The sequence below is a fragment of the Pogoniulus pusillus genome, chromosome 11 (genome assembly GCF_015220805.1).
Source record: "Pogoniulus pusillus isolate bPogPus1 chromosome 11, bPogPus1.pri, whole genome shotgun sequence".
Classification (NCBI taxonomy): Eukaryota; Metazoa; Chordata; class Aves; order Piciformes; family Lybiidae; genus Pogoniulus; species Pogoniulus pusillus.
This window is the reverse complement of record NC_087274.1, coordinates 3,634,894-3,658,410: the sequence shown is the minus strand read 5'-3', so window position 1 is coordinate 3,658,410 and position 23,517 is coordinate 3,634,894. Positions and strand designations below refer to the sequence as shown.

Here is a 23,517-nt window from a genome sequence, read left to right as displayed (position 1 = left end):
CATCAGGGTTTCTGGTGACTGCAATGGAAATTGGCATCGGTGGCAAAACTTGACAGGACAAACACAAGACCAGCTGCAGACACAAAGCCTCAGGAACAAGCTGCTCAGCAATAAGGCATCTCCCATCTTCAGCTTCTGAAGCTAATACCTGTAGAAGTGGAAATTTTGGATGCTAACTCCTCTTCAGGTCATCTGCCAGGATTATCTCCTCAACAGGCAGCTGACTGATACAAGGAAGTCTCAAAGTTCATGTTACTGCCCAAGCTCTGCCCAGACTGTTAACCAAGGTGGAAAAGAATTGTTTCTTTCCAAAACTCCAGCGTGACCACAAGAAGCCAACTAAAGATGCTGAGATTCTCTGGGCCAGTGACTGAGATGCTCTGCCCTGTGTGTACTGTTCTGCCCTACTTAAGAACCGAATGCAGAGGAAACTCAGTGCTGATGTCATGCTGCTATATTGAAGATGACAGACTTCAACCAAGCATGAAGTCCTCATTCTTGGTCTCATGAATGGCAATATGTGTGGGCAGAGGTCCTGAAATCCAGTAGCCTCAGAAATAAAAACTGTCACAGGCTGAGACTTTAAAGGAACAATCAGGTTTTACCTTTAAACAACCCTCTCGTTTCTGCATGGCAGTAATGAGAACTGCAGCAGTCAATGACTTGTGGTAAATTCTTCTCTGTGCCTCAGCTGCTTGCACAAATCAGATGCAGAATTACACACATGAGCAGCTTTTGACCTGCTCCTTATTGATACCAGCTCCTAATTAGAAGGAGCCTAATCTAGTTGACTATCTTTAGTGTCAATCATAGCAAATACATTTGTCACTTCCATCTGAGGATGAAAATCATAGAATCATAGAATCAAGCAGGTTGGAAGAGACCTCCAAGATCAGCCAGGCCAACCTAGCACCCAGCCCTATTCAGTCAACTAGGCCATGGCACTAAGTGCCTCATCCAGGCTTTGCTTGAACAGCTCCAGGGACAGCAACTCCACCACCTCCCTAATCCCACAGAAGGAATTCTTCACCCCAGCACAAGTGTTAGGTTGAAGTCAAGGCAGCAGCTGCTGGTACCCACTCTGCGCTTTGTGCACTCGCACGCAGCTGACACCATTTCCAGTCCCTCTCCTTGCACCTTCATCCTCAAGTGCTGGTTGCACTCTTCCCATCATCTCAACAGTGTCTTCTCTGAGTTCAGAGACCTTTTGGAAGGAAGCATCATGCTCCACAGCTGCCAGTTCAGAAAGACAAGATCAGTCACGGGATGAACTGTACAAAAGAGATGAAAACTGTGTGCATAACATTCCTCTGCGTGGAAGGGAGGATATTTTTGGCTCACTATCTTCCTCTGTCACCTTTACATTGATCTCTATCCTTTTCATCCTTCTCAGTTTGTCCTTGAATGCAGTTGATGCCACTTCGTTTTCTGAATGACAAATAGGCTACTGCATCCTGGGGCAGGAATTGCTTCAGAGTTGTCTATGTAATTGTTTGGAACCTACTGTACTGCGAATGAATAATAAGATAGAGTTTAAATGTGAAAGCTCAGTGCAAACCTAACATGGAAATTCTATTACATGCCAGTAAAATAAAAGAACCTATCAGAAATAGTCATTTAAGACAGGCCCATGGGAATAGAATCATAGAATCAAGCAGGTTGGAAGAGACCTCCAAGATCGTCCAGTCCAACCTAGCACCCAGCCCTGGCCAAGCAACCAGACCATGGCACTAAGTGCCTCATCCAGTATTTTCTGGAACACCTCCAGGGATGGTGACTCCACCACCTCCCTGGGCAGCCCATTCCAATGCCAATCACTCTCTCTGACAACAACTTCCTCCTAACATCCAGCCTAGACCTGCCCTGGCACAAATTGAGACTGTGTCCCCCAATACTTACTAGTCACCCACCCCCCAAAAGAAAACAAACACCTCAACCTCAAAATTGCATTAAGAGCTCAGGGACAATGTATTAGTCCTAAATGGAATACACTGGCAGGAAAAAGAGGTTGTGGGAAAGGTTTGAAGGAGAAACTGTTGGCTGGAGTCAGAGCACCAAATGGAGCAGCAGTCCCCTCTCTGGACAGCAATGAAGCTGAGTCTTTTGGAGGCCAATATTATGCAGGCTGTTGAAGTCTGCTCTTGCTTTTCAGAGAAGCATTTGCAGAAAACATTTCTGAGAGGAGAAGGCTCAGGGCAGAGTTCATTGATGGCTACAACTACCTGAAGGGAGGCTGTAGCCAGGTGGGGTTGGGCTCTTCTGCCAGGCAAGCAGCAACAGAAGAAGAGGACACAGTCTCAAGTTGTGGCAGGGGAGGTCTAGGCTGGATGTTAGGAGGAAGTTGTTGTCAGAGAGAGTGATTGGCATTGGAATGGGCTGCCCAGGGAGGTGGTGGAGTCACTGTGCCTGGAGGTGTTGAAGCAAAGCCTGGTTGAGGCACTTAGTGCTATGGTCTGGTTGACTGGCTAGGGCTGGGTGCTAGGTTGGATTGGCTGAGCTTGGAGGTCTCTTCCAACCTGGTTGATTCTATGATTCTTTGTTCAGTGTTTTGAAAGAAACAATGGTGAAACCATGCCCCTACACCATCCTTCCCACTAAGATGAAGGCCAAAGGTCAGGGAGCAGTTAGGTTGTTTCTCAAACACCACAAGATGCAGTTTTCGACAAACAGCATCCGATGAATTTGTTGAGACAGAGATGTTCTCCATATGCATCCCTGATTAGCACGTTAATGAAGGCTCTTGCTCTGAAGGAATGGCAAGGCCATCTCTCCTCAAACTCCTTGAAACTCATGCAGAGAAAAACAAACACTGCCTTCCATATAAATGACTCCACCAGAAGCCATCCCTGATTAACGCTGCGGATTTTCTCCCAGCCCCTGATGCAGAAGGTGCCAAAGCAATCTCAGCACAAGGGTTTGCTTGCACAGCTTTAGGAATGAGAGTGATCTCCCAAACACCAGACACAACACTCAGGTAGAGCAGGTAAGAATTAATTGGTACCTTTTTCCCCCTCCCTCCCTGAATTTCAGATGCTGAAACTGAAGGGTTTTTTTCCCCCCTCTTTATTGAAGGAGCTGGGCCTAGCCTAGCTTGTCCCGCAGTGACATGTATATTGAATACAAATCAGACAGCAGAGCTTTAAATCTGTGTTGCAGCTCTCATTTCCAATTCGAGAACTGTACTATAATCATAAGCTTCTGGTGGATGAAAGGAAATCAGCTCTCTGAATATTAGCTAATGCCACATTTGCAAGTCCTGAAGAGATCTGTGCTGTTTAAAAAAAAAAAAGAAAAGGGGTGGTGGGGTGGGGGGAAAAAAAAAAAGATCATTTCTGGTGAACCTCTATATATGAATTGCTTTGTACTGCTCGACTGATAGAAGCGATGCCTGTGCTGGGATTAAACCCTTTTCATCATAAAACCTCATCTGGTTCGGAGTCCAAGTCCATCAAACCTTTTCCCTTTAAAGTCCCCGCCTTTGATTCTACAGCAATTTATTCAGACCGCAGCTGGGGTGGCTGCAAAAAAAAAAAGAAGGAAAGGAAAGGACAGCATCATTTAAACCAACCATGTTCCTAACTTGAAAGAAGGGCTATAATTAAAAAAATGGGCATAAAAGAATGGAAATGGGATAATATTTTTTAATGGTAGTTCAAAGGCCGACAGATGTCAGAGCCTTTGAAGATGTCAGTCCGCTGAGCGAGAAGTTGCCATTAAATAGTTTGCCTGAGAGGTGAAGCAGCTTTTTAATGACTGAAAAAGCCCTTGCAGACACATCCTTGTGTTTTTAATTTGTCAGAGTTGCTGCAGTGTTTTCTGATTAATGACACATGATTATAACTGCATAGCATACATATTTTTATACTCTGCTAAATGAATACTTGACTCCACATTCCTTCGGTGCCAGATAAGAAGGGGAAAGCTTTGCTGCAGAGCCCAAAACTATTTGGCTAGCTCAAATATTTATGGGAGTTGGAGGGGATTGGCCAGCTACAGAGCTACTATGTGGTGTACCTTTTGTTCTTTAACGGTGCTACTACTCCTGGCAGCACAATGTGCCTGTGCTCCCTGCGCAGGTGACCCAGCAAGGCGTCGCACCCTTCTCCTGCCTCAAACGAGCACAGCTGTCAGAAGTCGCCCAGGTGGCCAAGAGAGCCAATGGCATCCTGGGCTGGCTCAGGAGCAGTGTGGCCAGTAGGACAAGGGAGGTTATTGTGCCCCTGTACTCAGCACTGCTCAGGCCACACCTTGAGTGCTGTGTCCAGTTCTGGGCTCCTCAATCCAAGAGAGATGTTGAGGTGCTGGAAGGTGTCCAGAGAAGGGAGACAAAGCTGGTGAGGAGCCTGGAACACAAACCCTATGAGGAGAGGCTGAGGGAGCTGGGGGTGTGCAGCCTGCAGAAGAGGAGGCTCAGGGCAGACCTCATTGCTGTCTACAACGACCTGAAGGGAGGCTGTAGCCAGGTGGGGTTGGGCTCTGCTGCCAGGCAACCAGCAACAGAACAAGGGGACAGTCTCAAGTTGTGCCAGGGCAGGTTCAGGCTGGATGTTAGGAGGAAGTTGTTGTCAGAGAGAGTGATTGGCATTGGAATGGGCTGCCCAGGGAGGTGGTGGAGGCACCGTCCCTGGAGGTGTTCAAGAAAAGACTGGCTGAGGCACTTAGTGCCATGGTCTAGATGACTGGATAGGGCTGGGGGATAGGTTGGACTGGATGATCTTGGAGGTCTCTTCCAACCTGGCTGATTCTCTGATTCTATGTGCCTGAGCTCCCTGCACAGGTGATCCAGCAAGGCATTGTACCCTTCTCCTGCCCCAAATGAGCACAGCTGTCAGAAGTCACTGCTGAACCCAGGCACCGAACCAGAACAACGCTCAGCAGAACTCCTCGGTTGATCCCAAACAATACCCACAATGGCTGCCAGTGCATTGTGAGAGGAAAATCACTTTGCTCAGGCAAAGCTGCATTGCTAGGAAACACCACGCTCGGAAGACAAGCAGCAATAAAGGCAGATCCCATCTTGGGCTGAGTATCCATCCTTGGGCTGAGTATCCCTGGGCTGCAGTATCCTTCCTCTCCCTGTTAACATACTCAATTTTCCTCTGTTTTCAGCAGGAATGGTTAAGTGTAGTAGCCTAAAACACAGGAATGTTTTGCTCCCAGGAGCAAGCTAGCAGTTAGCTACAACAGTCTTTTGTGAGAGCTGCCTGCCCAGCTGAGCAGGTAGAGCGGAGGGCAGCAGCCCAGCTCTGAGGAGGGACAGGAAAAGCCTGTGCTGCCTTGTGTTGTGTCACACCTTGGAGAAGTCACTCACATGGAAACACAGTCGTTAGCAGGGAATGTGATTAGTGTACTGCTCTTGTTGCTTTTCCAACCTAGACTCAGCTTGGTAATTGGACCATAAACAGGAAGAGAATGGACTCAGCTAAAACTCACCACACAAAGACGACTGGATGTACCTCAGCAGAGCTTTGTGAAATCAGTTGCTGGCCTGCCCAGAACATTTACACAATTCCATAAGCCTGGGTACTTGGTTTCTTGCAATCCACATCCATCAGGATCCTCTTTGCAGTAACTATGCTGCCCACTGCGTTTGGTTCAGGTGTCCCAGCGTGAGAAGGACACAGAGCTGCTGGAGCAAGTCCAGAGGAGGACCACAAGGATGATCAAAGGGCTGGAACACCTCTGCTATGAGGAAAGGCTGAAGGAGCTGGGGTTTTTCAGCCTAGAGAAGACTCTGGGGGGACCTCAGAACTGCTTTCTAACACCTGAAGGGATCTTACAGGAAGGCTGGAGAGAGACTTTCCACAAGGGCACCTAGAGACAGGACGAGGGGCAATGGTTTGAAGCTGAGGGAGAGCAGGGTTAGAGTGGATCTTAGGAAGAAGCTCTGGACTCTCTCCAACAGCTTGGATCCTGTTTCACTCTCTCCCCCTCCACTCCCCAACCAGAATGTTCAACAGATCAAAAGTTACAATAACAAATTAGTCTTTGAATTTGCTTTCCTACAAAGAACTCAACACAATGCACAGACTTAGGTTTACAGTTAGTTAGAAAATGAAGCCTGAGGAGCTTGAACCACTGACCCACAGCCTACAAACCACTATAAGGGTTCCCAAACTTCAAACAGGTGACAATGCTCTTCATGTGCTCACCTCCCTCCTACAGTGGAACACTTCTCCTTTTCTGTTCAGTCACATAAGAAACCTTTGATAGCAGCAGCAACTGCAGGCGTGGCAAGTATCCAGCTTACTGTAGATGCCCCTTAATGCTACAGCCAAGCCACTGGAAGGCATTTGTGCTCTGTCAGTAGCCAGGCCACTCAAGGAAAGCAGCTCACACGCTCTGTCTTCTGCTTTCCTGCTCAAACTGCATCAACCTACTGATAAAACCCCTTGTTTATCACAGGTCCTCAGCCTTCTGCTTGCTGCAGTCACTCCTAACATCCCATAAACACATTCATGTTATGAACTGACTGAGACAGAAGTTGTCTGTTGTTAGAGATATGTATTTGTTATATAGAACAGACTCAGAGCCCTGAGAGGATTCCAGCAAGACAAATAATTACCACCTGCCCCATACCAACTGCTTGTCAACATCACGACGACAAAGAGGTAGCTGCAGCACCTCTCCTGTGAGGACAGGCTGAGGGAGCTGGGGTTGATCATCCTGGAGAAGGCTCCAGAGACCTACCAGCAGCCTTCCAGTACCTGAAGGGTACTACAAGAAGACTGCAGAGGGACTGTTAGCAAAGGCCTGCAGTGATAGGAGAATGGTTTGAAATGAGAGGAGACTGAGATTGGACATTAAGTTCTTTACCATGAGGGTGGTGGAACACTGCAACAGGTTGCCCAGGGAGGCAGCTGAGGCCACATCCCTGGAGATATTCAAGGACAGATTTGACAAGGCTCTCAGCAACCTGAGAGCCCTGCAGAGGGACCTAGACAGGCTGCATGGGTGGGCAGAGGCCAAGAGGATGAGATTGAACAAGGCGAAGTGCAGGGTTCTGCACTTTGGCCACAACAACCCCAAGCAGCACTACAGGCTGGGGACAGAGTGGCTGAGAGCAGCCAGGAATAAAGGGGCCTGGGGGTACTAATAGATAGTAGGCTGAAGATGAGGCAGCAGTGTGCCCAGGTGGGCAGCAGAGCCAATGGCATCCTGGGCTGGCTCAGGAGCAGTGTGGGCAGCAGGACAAGGGAGGTTCTTCTGCCCCTGTGCTCAAGACTGCTCAGGGCACACCTTGAGTGCTGTGTCCAGTTCTGGGCTCCTCAATTCAAGAGAGATGTTGAGGTGCTGGAAGGTGTCCAGAGAAGGATGATGAAGCTGGTGAAGGGCCTGGAATACAAACTCTATGAGGAGAGGCTGAGGGAGCTGGGGGTGTGCAGCCTGCAGAAGAGAAGGCTCAGGGCAGAGCTCATTGCTGTCTGCAACTCTCTGAAGGGAGGCTGTAGCCAGGTGGGGTTGGGCTCTGCTGCCAGGCAACCAGCAACAGAACAAGGGGACACAGTCTCAAGTTGTGCCAGGGGAGGTCTAGGCTGGATGTTAGGAGGAAGTTGTTGTCAGAGGGAGTGATTGGCATTGGAATGGGCTGCCCAGGGAGGTGGTGGAGTCTCTGTGCCTGGAGGTGTTGAAGCCAAGCCTGGCTGGGGCACTTAGTGCCATGGTCTGGTTGACTGGCTAGGGCTGGGTGCTAGGTTGGACTGGATGATCTTGGAGGTCTCTTCCAACCTGGTTGATTCTATGATTCTATGATCCAGTGGAGGATGTCCCTGCTGACTGAAGGGGGATTGGACCTTCATTGGTCCTTGCCAACCCAACCCAGTCTGTGATTCTGTGTCTATGCAAGAGAGCACAGATGCAGCTCCTGGCAATGGCAGGCACCTCAAGCTCAGCAATCCCTCACAACAGCTTTAATGCAGCAGGAGATCAGGCAGCTATTTCCAAATCACCCCATGTACTCTGTGTTTGCAGTGCCTGCCTTGCCAGGATCACTTTTCTTGCTGCTTCTCTTTTCTAAATCCATTTCACAGATGCCAACAGAGCAGAAAGCAGAGACTACAAAAGAACTCAAGCTGTCAGAGGCAACTTCAGAAGACTTGTGGAAAGACAGAGTTCACTCTTTGTGGGATTTTCAGATCTGTTTCAAGTGAAAACCACTGTGTCAGGGTTTTTTTTTGTCTATTATTATTGTTGTTGTTGTTGTTTTCCAACTACATCAGCATTGGTTTTGTGAACTCTGAAGAACAACTTTAAAACCTGACAACTGAATATCCATCACCAGGCCAACAGTTTAAGGGCCAAAAGTAAAGTTCCTCTTAATCCAGGAGGACTTTCAGACATAGGAATACAAATTGCTATGAGATATGTAATTGCCTTTTGAAATAGATTGTTTGCTCCATTAAACAGGAATCTACAGCATCCCTGACATCGATTCCTGTCATTTTGTCATGATAAACATTCAGGTATTAAGTACCTTCCACATCATGCACCCAGGCATGATTCCAATTAGTGCTGAATAGAAGACAAAATGTCAGCCTAATAAGCTTCAATTTGCAGACTCTTTGAACACTTGATGATATCATCACTTTGCCAATCATTCCTTCTACTTTGGGTTCTTTTTTTTCTGTGTGTGTGTGTGTCTTTCCCCACATCCCCCTCCCTATCAAAAGGAAGACTTTCAAATCTACAGCATGAACAACGTCAGTCATTGGTCTGACTGAGCTGAAAGATCCAAAAATGACTCCCCAGTACATCAACGACCAACTAGGATGTGCATGATGCTCCCTCAAAGCTAATTTGCTGCCAACATGTAGAGTGATTGGGGGGAAAAAAGTCTGCTTTAAAGTCATACTGGGAAAAATAGGGGTTTTTTTGCATGAAACCCACGCTAAAGACCTTAAATCACTGTCAGAGGCTGTGCCACTCCTTCAACGTGCAGGAGCAGTCTTTGTTAAGGGAAGATGACAACCACTTCTTCAAAGGGGACTGGACCAAAAGGAGAGCTCTGCTGGCTGACATACTGGAAATATTGACTGTGCTTTAAAACCATGCACTGGTTTTCTAAGGTGGTACTTAAACAACAAAACAAACAAACAAACAAAAACCCCACAGACACACACACTCCTCCCAACTGGAAATCATCAAACAAACCCAAAGGCTTCCCCTGTACTCAGCACTGCTCAGGTGCTGGGCTACTCAATTCGAGAGAGATGCTGAGGTGCTGGAAGGTGTTTGGAGAAGGGCAGCAAGGCTGGGGAGGGGCCTGGAGCAGAGCCCTGTGAGGAGAGGCTGAGGGAGCTGGGGGTGTGCAGCCTGCAGCAGAGGAGGCTCAGGGCAGAGCTCATGGCTGGCTACAGTTACCTGCAGGGAGGTTGTAGCCAGGTGGGGTTGGGCTCTTCTGCCAGGCACCCAGCAACAGAAGAAGGGGACACATTCTCAAGCGGTGCCAGGGGAGGTCTAGGCTGGATGTTAGGAGGAAGTTGTTGTCAGAGAGAGTGATTGGCATTGGAATGGGCTGCCCAGGGAGGTGGTGGAGTCACTGTCCTTGGAGATGTCCAAGAAAAGCCTGGATGAGGCACTTAGTGCCATGGTCTGGTTGACTGGATAGGGCTGGGTGCTAGGTTGGACTGGCTGATCTTGGAGGTCTCTTCCAACCTGCTTGATTCTGTGATTCTAAGAAGAAAAAACATAACTGGCATAAAAGGCAGGTACAGCTCTGCCAGCTCAATCATACAAGGTTAGTCCATGTCACAGAATCATAGAATCATGATAGAACCAGGTTGGAAGAGACCTCCAAGCTCAGCCAGTCCAACCTAGCACCCAGCCCTATCCAATCAGCTACACCATGGCACTAAGTGCCCCAGCCAGGCTTTTCTTCAACACCTCCAGGCACAGTGCCTCCACCACCTCCCTGGGCAGCCCATTCCAATGCCAATCACTCTCTCTGCCAACAACTTCCTCCTAACATCAAGCCCGCAGCTGAGGACACTTTCTCTGTCTGGAATTTCTCCAGACATCCCTGCTCCTCCCTGCATGTGAAAGCAAAGGCAAAATGGCAGCAGAATAGACAAGGAGATACCAAATCAAGATGGGAAAAGTGGAGCAGAACAAAGGACTATGTGGGCCCTCCAAGGCTCTGCCAGGGCAGCTGGCCCTGCCTGAGGACCACATGCAGAGCCCCAGTTCTGGCAATGGTCTCTTGTGAGGTGAGTCTGGAGGAGGTGGGTCAGGGCGGGGCTGACCGCAGCACACAGCCCAACAGGCTCCATCACCCAGGTCAAACACTGCCTCATTTCTTTGGTTTGCAAGTTCCACTGAGCCTGGTCAGGAGACTTTTGCTGGCACCCATCTGTTACTGCTCAAAAGCACAGGAGACAAAACCCAGCCTACACCCAGCATGGGTGTAGCACTTGGGTAGCAAAGGAAACCGAGCAGCTTGGAAGGGAAGAATCTGGAAGTAGCTCCTGGAGCTAACATGGGGTGGGAGCATGGAGCATGGCACCAGCATGGGAAGCCATGCTGAAAGTGCAGAGCACTTGGCTACCCTTCCAGCTGATGGCTTAGCATAGTCCTAACATCTGAGGCAGCAAAAGGAACCTTCCAAGAGCTGCTCCAGGCACCAGGGTGGGGCCAGGGGGCAAACAGCTGCTGAGATGTGTAACTGTGAAGCGCCCAGCCTGGTGTCTGCACCAGTAACACCTTCTTCAGATCCACAGATAACCCAGCACAAGGCTCTGGGGTTTTCTTTTCCCCTCATAGCTCCTCTCTGTGAAACAGAAGTAAAGCAGAGCTCTGTTTTTCTTCCTGTCTAAAGCAATACAGGGCAGGAATAAGCAGAGTGGTGGCAGGGCACCCAGGACAGTGCAGTTATGACACAAGCATCTCAGCTGCAATTTGTTACTGGTTTTCCACTTGAAGGTTTCTCTGCACCACTTTAATGTGGGTGCCTGTGGAGCTTTATGGATGGTCTCATATTTCTCCACTGACATATCCTCAGCCAAACTATGTCAGCTACAGCAGAGGGCAAGGCTTTGCACTGGCTTTGTGATTCCTTCTTCCCTCTTTGCCAACCACATAAAAGAACAACACAAATAATCAGCTCTCCAAAACTGCTATTTATTACCTCATCATGAAGCTGTCTACTGGACCCTGCAGTGGTATTGAGTAATATCATTACTTCAACCATAAAGAGGTTGTATTTGTTCCTCCAAATTGGGAAAATTAGCATCCATATGGATCTTATTGTTTTAAGAGCAGTAATGCTGCCAAAACAAGTGGTGTTAACATTCCAAACTAGAGATTGTCATAATTCCTCCTCTAATGTTTCATGCTTTCATTTGGTACTTATAATACCTTTGAATTGAGGAGCTGAATGGATCATAAAATCTCTCCTATCAGATAAATCATTTAGCAGCTAGACTACTGTTCAAAACTTGATTTATGGTGGCAGAGGATGAATGGAATTAACATCTGCTGACCTAAGGAAAAGAGATTAGATTGATTTTGGATAATCTTTCCCTAGAAAAGGGACAAGAGAAAGAATAAAGCACACTCCAAAACAGAAACTAACCACTTAGCTTGCCAGACACAGCACCAGGGCTGGTAGGCACAGACAGGATATCCTAACCTCCATCCCTGGAAACATTCTGCTGTGAAACTCCATGAAACGAATTCCCAAGCACGGGAAGAACAAAAGCCTCACTGGGAACAGCCAATCTGGATAGACTAAGGGCAAAGCAATGCCCTTCTACAGCAAACCAGTGCCCTTGCACAGCAATCCAGTGCCCTTCTACAGCAAACCAATGCCCTTCCACAGCAATCCAATGCCCTTCCACAGCAATCCAGTGCCCTTCTACAGCGATCCAATGCCCTTCTACAGCAATCCAGTGCCCTTCTACAGCAATCCAGTGCCCTTCCACAGCAATCCAGTGCCCTTCTACAGCAATCCAATGCCGTTCCACAGCAATCCAGTGCCGTTCCACAGCAATCCAATGCCCTTCTACAGCAATCCAGTGCCCTTCCACAGCAATCCAGTGCCCTTCCACAGCAATCCAGTGCCCTTCCACGGCAATCCAATGCCCTTTCACAGCAAACTGTCAAGGCCTTTTTACCTTGACTTCAGCAAGGCTTTTGATAGAGACTTTTACAGCACCTGGACAAGCTGCAGAGACAGAGGCTGGATGAGCGCAATGCAGTGTGAGTGGAGAACTCACTGGGCCACTAGGTTTGAAGAGCAAGAGCCAACAGGTAACCAGTGACAAATGGCATTTCTCAAAGGCCAACTGGGGCTGACACAGCTCAACTTCTTCTCCAAGGACCTGGATGGCAGGACACAGTAAAATCTCTGCACTCTCTCAAGGGGCAGTGGTCAGTTTGATGGAAAGCAGGGTTGCCATTCATGAGGAGCTCCAACTGGAAGCCAGGGGATGATCACCAAACTTGGTTTATTTAGCCCAGAGAACAAAAGACTAAGGAGAAATCTATTTGCTGCCTTCATCTGAGTGCAAAGAAATGTAGAGAAGACAGAGGCTGACTCTTCTTAAGGTGCCAGTGAAGGCACAAGATGCTACAAATCCAAATGGTAACACGAGATATTCCAATGGGATACACAAGAAACCAAAATCAGACTGGATTGGTGAACTGGGAGCATCATAGAATCACAGAATCAAGCAGGTTGGAAGAGACCTCCAAGATCATCCAGTCCAACCTAGCACCCAGCCCTAGCCAATTAACCAGACCATGGCACTAAGTGCCTCATCCAGTCTTTGCTTCAACACCTCCAGGCACGGCCACTCCACCACCTCCCTGGGCAGCCCATTCCAATGCCAATCACTCTCTCTGACAACAACTCCCTCCTAACATCCAGCCTAGACCTGCCCTGGCACAACTTGAGACTGTGTCCCCTTCTTCTGTTGCTGCTTGCCTGGCAGCAGAGCCCAACCCCACCTGGCTACAGCCTCCCTTCAGAGAGTTGCAGACAGCAATGAGCTCTGCCCTGAGCCTCCTCTTCTGCAGGCTGCACAACCCCAGCTCCCTCAGCCTCTCATCAAAGGGTTTGTGTTCCAGGCCCCTCCCCAGCCTTGCTGCCCTTCTCCAAACACCTTCCAGTTTCTCAACACCTCTCTTGAATTGAGAAGCCCAGAACTGGACACAGCACTCAAGGTGTGGCCTGAGCAGTGCTGAGCACAGGGGCACAAGAACCTCCCTTGTCCTGCTGGCCACACTGCTCCTGAGCCAGCCCAGGATGCCATTGGCTTTCCTGCCCACCTGGCCATCAGAGTAGGTTGTTCAGGGAGGTTGTGAAATCTCCATCATTTGGATTTTTCAAAGCTCAGTTGGACTTGGCCTTAAGCAACATGATGTGACCTTGGAGTTAGACCTGCTTTGAGCAGGAGGTTGGACACAACGACCTCCAGAGGTCCTTCCTACCCAAACTATTCTATGATGCTGTGAAAAACCATGGCCATGAATTCTGATCTCCCATTACAGGATGTCCCATGGGATGTCTGAAGTAGACATCACTGCTGTTTTCCAAACTGCTGCACTTGTTCTACAGACTAAGAGTAGCAAACTTCCCTCTATGCAACAACTCTCTCCAGCAAATGGCAAAGTAACATTAAAAAGTCATTTTTGGAGGAACTAAAAATCATGAATAAAAAATGCTGTGAGTCAGCACTCCCTTCTCTGCACAGCAGACACACAGTGTTTGGAGCAAGCTAGCATCACAGGAACCACATTCAGAAGAGGGCAGATTTAGCCTCTTGTACTTGGAAGTAACACCAATGAGCGACTTCAGAGCATGCACTGAACCTCACACAGCAAGTACACACTCTTTTTATTTCCAAATCAACAGCTCCTATTGGAAGTTGACCATTTCTGCAGAGTCACACAGTATTTTTGCCTCTCCACCTCAAATGCTGGAGTTACAATCAGCTGGGTTTGTGTTTCCTGATCCTTTATGTCTTCAGTGTTCCTTTATATAACTTTTACAGAATCACAAATTCAGTCAGGGTTGGAAGGGACCACAAGGAGCAGCCAGTTCCAACCCTCCTCCTATGAGCAGAGACACCCTATCCTAGAGCAGGCTGCACACAGACTCAGCCAGCCTGGCCTTAAACACCTCCAGCCGTGGGGCCTCAACCACCTCCTGGGGAAACCCATTCCAGCCTCTCACCACTCCCATGCTCAACAACTTCCTCTTCAGTTCATAGAATCATAGAATCAAGCAGGTTGGAAGAGACCTCCAAGATCATCCAGGCCAGCCTAGCACCCAGCCCTGGCCAAGCAACCAGACCATGGCACTAAGTGCCTCATCCAGGCTTTTCTTGAACACCTCCAGGCACAGTGACTCCACCACCTCCCTGGGCAGCCCATTCCAATGCCAATCACTCTCTCTGACAACAACTTCCTAACAACATCCAGCCTAGACCTCCCCTGGCACAACTTGAGACTTTGTCCCCTTCTTCTGTTGCTGCTTGCTTGGAAGAAGAGACCAACCCCACTTTGGAAGAAGAGACCAACCACACTTTGGAAGAAGAGACCAACCCCTCCCTTCAGCTAGTTGTAGACAGCAATGAGGTCCCCCCTGAGCCTCCTCTTCTCCAGGCTGCACACCCTGTGCTAGTTTGAAGCTAGCTAGAATGCTTTGGTGAGAAGGATTAGATCACAGCCTCTGAAAGAGAAACAATGGTGACTACTTCACTCATAGGCTTGTTGAGATGTATAAGAACTAGAGTATAAACATAGATAAGGCATTTGGCATTTGGGCACTGCCTGGGCTCTGGGCATTTTCTCTCTAACTTCACCCTCCATGTCTCTGATTAATCCACCTGCTTCCTAACCACCCTGGCTGATCTCCATTCTTCTTTGGGGCACAAGGCAATGTCTGGGGTAAGGTAGGGGGGTGGGAGAAGGTGGAAGGGTGGGGACTCAGGTTTCTGGGAGGGCTGCTGTGTTTCTGTATTACCTTTTGCCTTGCATACTTCTGCCTATAACTGTATATACTGTAACCATCTGCTTGTATATTGGTGCTAAGCTGTAAATAATCAGCTTCATTCAATTTCCAGAGCTGCTGAGTCTAGTCTGGGTGATTCCCAAAGTCTGGGGGGGCAGGGAACACCCAAACCACCACACAGCCCCAGCTCCCTCAGCCTCTCCTCATAGAGTTTGTGTTCCACGCCTCTCACCAGCTTTGTCGCCCTTCTCCAGCCCAGCCTGAATCTCCCCACCTCCAGCTTTGCTCCATTCCCCTCTAGTCCTGTCACTCCCTGATAGCCTAAAAAGTCCCTCCCCAGCTTTCCTCCTTCAGATACTGAAAGGCCACAATAACATTAAAGACAATTTCCCAACAGCTACAGCTTATTGTCTGCTAGTGCTGATTATGCACCGCAACCATCACTCACAAACCTCTGTTCGCAAAGCCACACCTAGTGCATGTGTTAAGAACCCGCATCAAGATCTTCTGCCTTGCTGGTAAGCAACCCTGAGCTCTCTTGTTCTCAGAGAAATGATTTGGTATTTATTAAGATCCATGTAGGAAATAATCACCTTTTCCTAACAACAATAAAATGGAGCCTTGATATAAAACCAAATCACTGCTATACAATGCACACCCTGCCCCTACACGCCAGCACCGACACACTCCTCCCTTTCAGCTGCCAACAGCTCCTCTTAAAGCAAAGCAAACCAAAAAACCCAATCCAAAATACTGATTAGAAGGCAACAATCTATTATTATATTCTGATGCATATTTAATGTCATGCTATGGAAGTCCATTTTGCTGCAAAGAAACTCCACCTCAGAACCAGAGTTCACCTGATTGGAGGGAGCCAGTTTCTATAGCAACTGCTTTCTCTTCTCCATACGCTGTAGACAGCACAAAATGCCACTTCTCTCCTAAGCTAACTTAACATTTTTAATCAGCAAATGATAATTTATGCACCATCATGTTGGGCTTCCAAAAAGGGCTTTAGGAAATGTTTCAAATCCTGAACAGCCTGAAGTATAAAAGGACAGAGCAGCAAGTCAAGTCACACCTCCTGCACTCAGCTCCTCATTTCAGTCCTATTGTGAAAAGTGAGAGTCAAGGAAAAATGTGGAAGGGATCATAGATGCTCACCCACGATGGCAGAAGAACACTTTGATGGTTCCACTAAATGAGGAAGTGGCAGATGTTGATGGCTTGTTGAATAGTCTTTTGAAAAGCATCTCAAACAGAAGCAGCAGCTCAGAAGTAGGGAACAGAAGCTGAGTGTTCAACCCAAAACAACAAACATGGCAAGGTGGCTTCATCCGGGCAGGGATGGGGAAGGTTCACAGGATGCCCAGAGCCTCACCTTGACGAGGGTGTGGGAGGGAGCCTTGAGCCTGAAATGCATGCTAACACTAAATTAGAGCAAAGGCTCATTTTTAACTTTGTGCTGCAGTCCCACAGCTCCTCTGCCTTTCCTCAAGTCCAGCTGGAACTGGCTGTGAGCCTACAGAGCCTGCCGTGGGACCGGATTTGAGCATCTCCCCAGGGAATGGGTGCATTTGGCCATTGCACTGAACACTAAACTTCACAGCTACACTGTTAGTTCACAGTCCAGTTTGAACACCTCTGTAGGACCCATCACCAGATCTGTGATTTTAGTTGATACTTCCCATCAGTGGGATCCATCCCAAGTAAGTCAACTGTGACTATCAACCAAGGGAACCCACGCAAGCACTGCCACAAATATTTGGTACTTTGCATATTTTACATCAACAATCACATCCATTATCCTGGGCTGATTGGTGCTAAGCTAAACATGCTGCAAATAGCCAAGAGCCTTTGTTTAGGGAAGGCTAAAAGGGAAAGGCTGTCTGTCCAGAGAAGTCTTGACTGGCAGCCCAACAGCTACTCCCCAGGTCGAACACAACAAGCAAATATTTAGATTGCAACTCCGTGATTTCGATTGTCTGCAGAGAAAGTCTGCACAGCAAACAATGCATTTCTTCTCCTGCCAAAGATGTCTTCCATTAAGAAAAGAAGTCAAAGAAAAGACATGAGTCATAGAATTTATTTACTCTAAGTTGTATACAGAAGGGACTTCAGTAGCACCATCACCATCTGAGCGGTTCGCAGGCTACGTCTATCTCTACCTTCCAGACACAAAGCAGCAAACTCTTTCCACTGATACCAGAATAACAACCCTGTGGAAACTGGTGTTTGGAGATACTACAACAATTACATGAAGCAGAAGAGCTGATCAGTGATTTATCTGCAGGGAACAATAAGGCCTTTCAGATCAAAGTTTAAGCAGATCTCCTACTGTGGAACAAACGTTCCCCAATTCCCTCTGCGTTAGTGTAGAACCCAAGAGTTACTGCTAAGCAGTACTTACAGAGCAGAGACTGTACATGTGTTGGGGCATTTAGGTATCACTAAACAGGTACATAATATTTCTATTAAAATTTCCTCATTTTTTTCTCTTGGCAATCGTTGGCAAACATCAGCACAGCACCACTTCAGCACCAATACACACATGGAGACAAGAGAAACCTTCTCTGTTCCCCCAACTTTGCTTTGATGTTGTAATCGTCTATACAGAACCATAAACGCAGACCAAGGACGTGCTGGAACAAAACTAATGATCATTGCTGAAGTGAAAATAATGATCATTAACGTTTGGCACTCCCTTTTTTTTGTCAGTGTTAACCCAACAGGCTCAAACAGCTGGGAATTAATTCAGAGAAAAGCAGGTGCAACGCAACGGTTGCAGGAAGATCACTGCTTGCAAGCGCAAACCTTCACAGAGGAGAAGCCAGAAGAGCAGGCAAAGGATGCTCTATACACTGGGCACCAGGGGAAGAAGCACTGATTCCTGAGAAGGTGAAGCAAAATAAGATGGCAAAGACCAAAAGGATTCTGGGAAGCGCAAGAAGTGAGAGAGGAAAAAGGAAATGGATCCTTCAGGCACAGGAAAATAGCTTATTAACTCCTATCACCATCCCCAGCCCGCTCTTTTTCCTCGGTAACAACCTCCATTCTCACTCCGTGTGTTCACAGGACTCAAAGTTTTCCTTTCCCAACCAATAATGATTTGTCGAGAGCCCTCTGACACTCCCAAACTTCAGAGATCTTCTCTTGAAGCAGCCTCACTTTTGAGAGCATCAATTTTCCATGTTAAAATGAAACACCCTGAGATCAGCGACAAACAGCGCCGAAACGTGCCTCGGCGTTCGGGCGGCTCTTGACCCATTTACCCACGGATGAAAAGAGTGGACTTGCCAATTATCTCCTAACAGAACCTGGAAAGAGAATTCAGTTTCCTCTTGGAAACTTTTTTTTCCCCCTCTCTCTCTTCAGTACAAAGTGCTGCATTTGAAGTTACAGGGGTTCAGGTTTTATTCTTCTTCTTGCCCGAAGGTCAAAGAACGAGCACAGAAATGATCCAACTCCGAACGGCAGCTGGAAGGGGGAAATCTTTGAGCCTGCTGAGGGCACGTGTCAGATGCTGGGAGAGAATGACATGCACAGGATGAAGGGAAAAGACAAGGGCACAATTGGCACCACAGCCCAAAACTTCCTCACCTCCCTATCTCATTTCACAGAAGCAAACTGGATGCACTCCTTGCTGTAATTGGAAGTCTTGCTTCGGAAAACCGCCGCCTCAGCAGCAAGGCTGGTACGATTGAAACAAAAGGAGGACCTCTACCATCCAAGATGTTCCCTGCTTTGCCAACTAATATATGAGCTAAAATTACTTAGGCAGGGGGGGAATGAGCAACCAAACAAAATGCTTCTTAAAAAACCAAATCTCAGTGAAACAGGAATGATTGCAAAGAGGCCTTTCAGAAGAAATCCTGTGTTGTTAGCTACTGCTTAAAGAATAACAACATGATGGTAGCTCATACAGCATTTAAAAGACTACCACAGCATGGTACAAAAGCCACTGTACTGCTTTGACTTTTATTGACCTCCAGGTCAATTTACTCCTCCCCAAGCATTACAAGCCTAGGTGAAAAAAAATAATCAAAGCCAGCCTCCTAGAAATGGAGAACTCCAAGAGTTAAAAGTGGAATACCATTGTCAGCCAGAAATTCATCAGCCATACAAAAGGTGATGCACTTAAATCAAGCTCCTTTCCTGAAATTAAACTTAAGTCTTTCAAAGAAGCAGTCCTGTTATTTTCTGTTTAATTACAATCTGGCAAGCAGGGAAATCTGAGCTTTTATGCTTTAGTTCTGATTAAAGCACCACTAAACGCGTTCGCATTTGAATAATACCTGACTGGTTTGTATGCTACCTTGCAGAGTAGCTGAAGACCGACCTGAAAGTAGGGTATGCAAGAAAAGAAAAGCAAAATTCATCTTTTCATTAAGAGCATAATAAATTGCCACAGCTGTCTTTAGATACAGAGCAAGGAATATGTCTTTTAAACAGCCACGACGCTTCCATACGGAAAAGGATTTAAGAGAGAAGAAGTGCGAATATAGGGACTGGCAGTCACCAGCAGCGCTCTCACATCCTTCACCCAATGTTGAACAGATAGATCCTTCCATCCAAGCTCCTCAGATGTGATTAACACTAATTACTCTTTCAATGTTTGGAAACACTCAGCAGATGTACTCTTCACCTAGCGACGCAAAATGGCCTCCTCTTTGGGCGCGTCTTCGCCGCGGTATAGAGCAGCCCTAAGAATAACTGCCGTTAACCAAGGTTGACATTGAACAGGCTTTGAAAGGGCTCCGTGGACATGAACTCGTTAAATCCCTCTAGATCTTTGTTAAGAGACTGCCAAATGTTTCCTAAAGGATGCTGGCCATTAGGCATGTTTAATGTCCAAAGCAAAGATATTAGTAAATGGACGTAAAGATGAAGAAAGTGGATTCAAAATCTGTGCCCTACCTCTGTAAGAAACACCAGGGGTGTCTGTTGAGCTCATTGCAAAGACAAAAATCAACCCTAACACAAAGAGGAAGGAACGAAGAACTATTTATTTCCCCAAATGGAAAACAATGTGTCCTTGAGAGCTGAATTCTCACTGCAGTTCAAATAAACAACAGGTCTTCCAGTCAAAGGCAACGGCGTTTTCTCCCCTGATTTACATGTGGTTCTCAGGGCTGCAACGTTCAAACCACTCTACAGGGATAATCAAACCACAAAGACATGCCCTGCAAAAAGGCCAAAGTGTTTGCTGCTCAGATTTGCCTAAGAGCTGCGACCATTTCCAGCTTCCCACATAGCACCTGTAGTATGACACAGCCCCACTGCAAAGAGAAAGCAGAAGGAAAGATTGGGTTCCAATCCTTGCCAGAAATGATCCCCAACAGAAGGAAGTAGAGAGATGTACTTCCAAGGCGCCTCCCAGATCCTCTGAATCTCCTTACCTTTGTATCTAGTGTTACACAGAGCAATGCAGTAACTGTGATGAACGCTGGTGTGTGGACAGGGTAATTTCACACAATTCTAAACCTGGTTTCTCAACCTGAGTGCTACAGCTCTGTCTTTGTACTCAAACACAACACCAGGAATGCAGGTGAGAGGATGGCACAACTTCAAAAAGGCACTTCCAACAAGCTAGATAGTAAAGATGTCTCTATCTTGGGCCAAAGAAAGACAGAAACAAAGCAAACCCCATTCCTTTTAACAATTTAAGTCTTTGCCCTTTCTTACAATAGAGAACAAGAAGCAAGGTTTAATTTTTCAGAACCTCCTCCTCCCAGGCGCTCTCCCAAGAGTGCTTCTCCTTTTCTTTGGAAAAACCATAATGGTGGAAACGGAGAAATAAGTCCTGGTTCTGCAACACATTCCTTCATCCTCCCCCAGCAAGCCGTTTGTTTCCCCAACTGCCTTCCTTAAGGCAGATTTCAACAGAGTCTGAGTCGCCCCAAGGTCAAAAAAATTTTTCAAGGCAAAAAGAAAAAATAAAGGTAAAATTAAATGTTCAGTTTCACTTTAGTTACACCAGGAGTTGCCAGGAAAAGGCAGAGCCCAGTAGTCTACAGGGAAGTCAAACGAAAATGCCTCAATGTCAGACTCCTACATCTCTTAGGGAAGGCGGTGGCGCGCGGAAGACATATGGCGTTAAGAGATGCTTGACCAAAATGGCCAGTTTTGGGCTAAAATAATCCATGCATGATAAGTAATTCTAATGCTGATTAGTAAGAATCCTTGCTGAGTACGCTTTAAACTACAAAAATCACCTTAATTTGGTTCCTGCTGCCATTGCAGGCCTTTTAAATAGAGGCTCTTAGGAAAACATACCCTGCCATCCTCACAAAACAGAGTGCAAGAAAGAAACTGCAAGAAGATGGTTTTTGAACTGAAAACTCATAAAGATCATTTTCCATGCTGACAGTGTGCATTTCATCCAGAAGTTTGAAGAGTCAAACGCTACCCCAGCTGGGGGTTATTCTGCCAAATGGCTTCCAACAGTGACCACAGAGATGGAGGATGGGAGGGGTATGTGTGAGTGCGTGCAGGAAAACAAATATGATGGTAAGCAAGCCCCAAAGCACATCATCTTATCAAACACCCCACATCCGTGGGCAGACACACAATGCAAAGCTAGAAGGCAAAACCGAAACAAAAAGAGAGGAACAAAACGAAATAAAGGCATTTGTGAGTTACCTGCAGAGATTTAAAACAACAACAACAAACCCCCACACGAACGAAGCAGATAGAATTGACATGGATTTGCCCAGGAAGGAGAAAAGGAGGGGTGAATGTGAGGGCTTGAAGAGGGGAGAAGAACAGATACCTTTTTCTTCCCCCCTCAACAAATCCATCATGAAAGAAAATGAGACAAGATTATAAACAGGCCGAGTTATAGCGCACCATGGGATTTTTAATCTGGCTACCTGTGGTTTTTGCAGTTAAAGCCCTATTCAGCAGTGGGCAGGGAGGGGGGAAAGCGGGCAGAAGAAATAAAAAAGAAAGAAAAATGGGGGGAAAAAAAAAAAGGAAAAAGAAAACCAAACCCAAACCCGAAATCAGGTTTAGGTGCCAGTTTCGCAAATGCTCGCAGCGTGCACCACCAACAATGCTGGCAAGGAGGAAAAGAGTGGTTATTAGCATTTTCTAATCAGCCTTCTCCTCTCAAAGGTTATCGATCGTTACCTGCGCGTCTCGTTTCCTGCACTCTTGAGTTTGGCTCTCGTGCTCTGCCATGGCAGCGCGAAGCTGCTGCTCCCGTTTCTCCATTTCCCGTTCATGGTCTCGGACCAGGCTGTCCTTCTCTGCGTTGTGCTGCTGGAATAGGTGCGTCTTCTCCTGTTCATGCTCCAGCTTCAGCTCCACTATCTGATTGGACAGTCAGGAGTACAGTTCATCAATAGAACATCCTTGTCGTCATGACAACTCGTCTACAGCTTAATTTCCCCCTTAATTTCATCAAGTTGGCAATTTTGTTTTTACGTCACTATTACCTCACCTTTGAAAAAGGCACCGTTAGCGTGACAGAATTCCTCCAGACAATCCCAACAATGGAGACAAGCCAGCAGATCCGGCGCATCCCTAACCAATTTCTTGGTACAAATGTCGGGAGCCAACGGGAACAGCCACGACAACAACCACAACAACAACAACAACCACAACAAAGATGTGCATTGTCGCATTCGGTGTCGGGTCCGGTCCCCCCCGTACCCTGCTGCGGCTCACCGGCAGGGCTGAGGGAGCTGAAATGGTTAACAGGCAGCCTGCTCTCCCCATTGCTTAAATATACACACAGACAAACCCCCCCCCAAGCCCAGCAATTCAATCTTTTAAAGATTTCTTGATGATTTCCAAAGCGAGAGCTCTTCCTTCCATATTCCTCAAGGCTGCCGTATATACAGTTGTCTTTTTTTGCCTTTTTTTAATCAAAAAAGAAGAGAAAATGATAAAAAAACCCCCACAAAGCTCCATTATCCCGTTGTCAGCTACGCTATCCCAACATAAACAGATGTATGTGTTCCAGAAGGGCACCTGCTGTGCCGCAAGCTTGCACCATGATTTCATAAGAAGCCCTCTATTCTCAGGATCCTTTCCCAGTCCGCACCACACTGGATGCTGTGACCTTGGCCACTCTTAGCCTCTCCCCGCTAGACTGAATGGCAGCCCGAGACCAAGGGCCTGGTTGCCGCAGCTTTGATACTAATCCTCCCCGCCGGCGCACAATGGCACCCTACCTGGCCTGCACACTGGAGCAGCCAGGCTGCCTTTGAAGCAGGTGATGAATAGGGACGGCAGGAAGCCGCTTCCCCACTGAACTCCGGGCCACACAGCTGCTAAGAACAGTCACTTGGATTTTTCTTCAGTTTTGGTGGATTTCGGAGAGGGGGGGAAGAAGGAAAAAGAAGAAGAAAGAAAAAAAAAAAAAAAAAAAGAAGAAAGAAGAAGAAGAAAAAAAACCACCCAAAAAAGGGGAGAAATGAATGCTGTTATCATGAAGATGGTGGGGTATGTTCAGCGTGAGAAAAAAAAGAGAAGAGGAGAAGCGCGACCGGGAGGAGCCCGGCTGTGTGTGCGCCGAGAGCGCCCCGGCACCTTATCTTAAAGCTGTAGCATTCAAT

At 47.2% G+C, this 23,517-nt stretch overlaps 1 protein-coding gene across 5 annotated transcripts in view; it reads right to left on the bottom strand.

Moving 5' to 3' along the window:
- The window catches only part of CEP112 (centrosomal protein 112), a 257,461-nt gene that overhangs the window by 123,594 nt on the left and 110,350 nt on the right, over positions 1-23,517 (bottom strand). For all 5 annotated transcript variants that reach the window (XM_064150629.1, XM_064150624.1, XM_064150626.1 and 2 more), the window contains one exon: positions 22,085-22,267. In XM_064150629.1, coding sequence (XP_064006699.1) covers positions 22,085-22,267 — 183 coding nt within the window. The remainder of the gene's footprint in view (positions 1-22,084; positions 22,268-23,517) is intronic.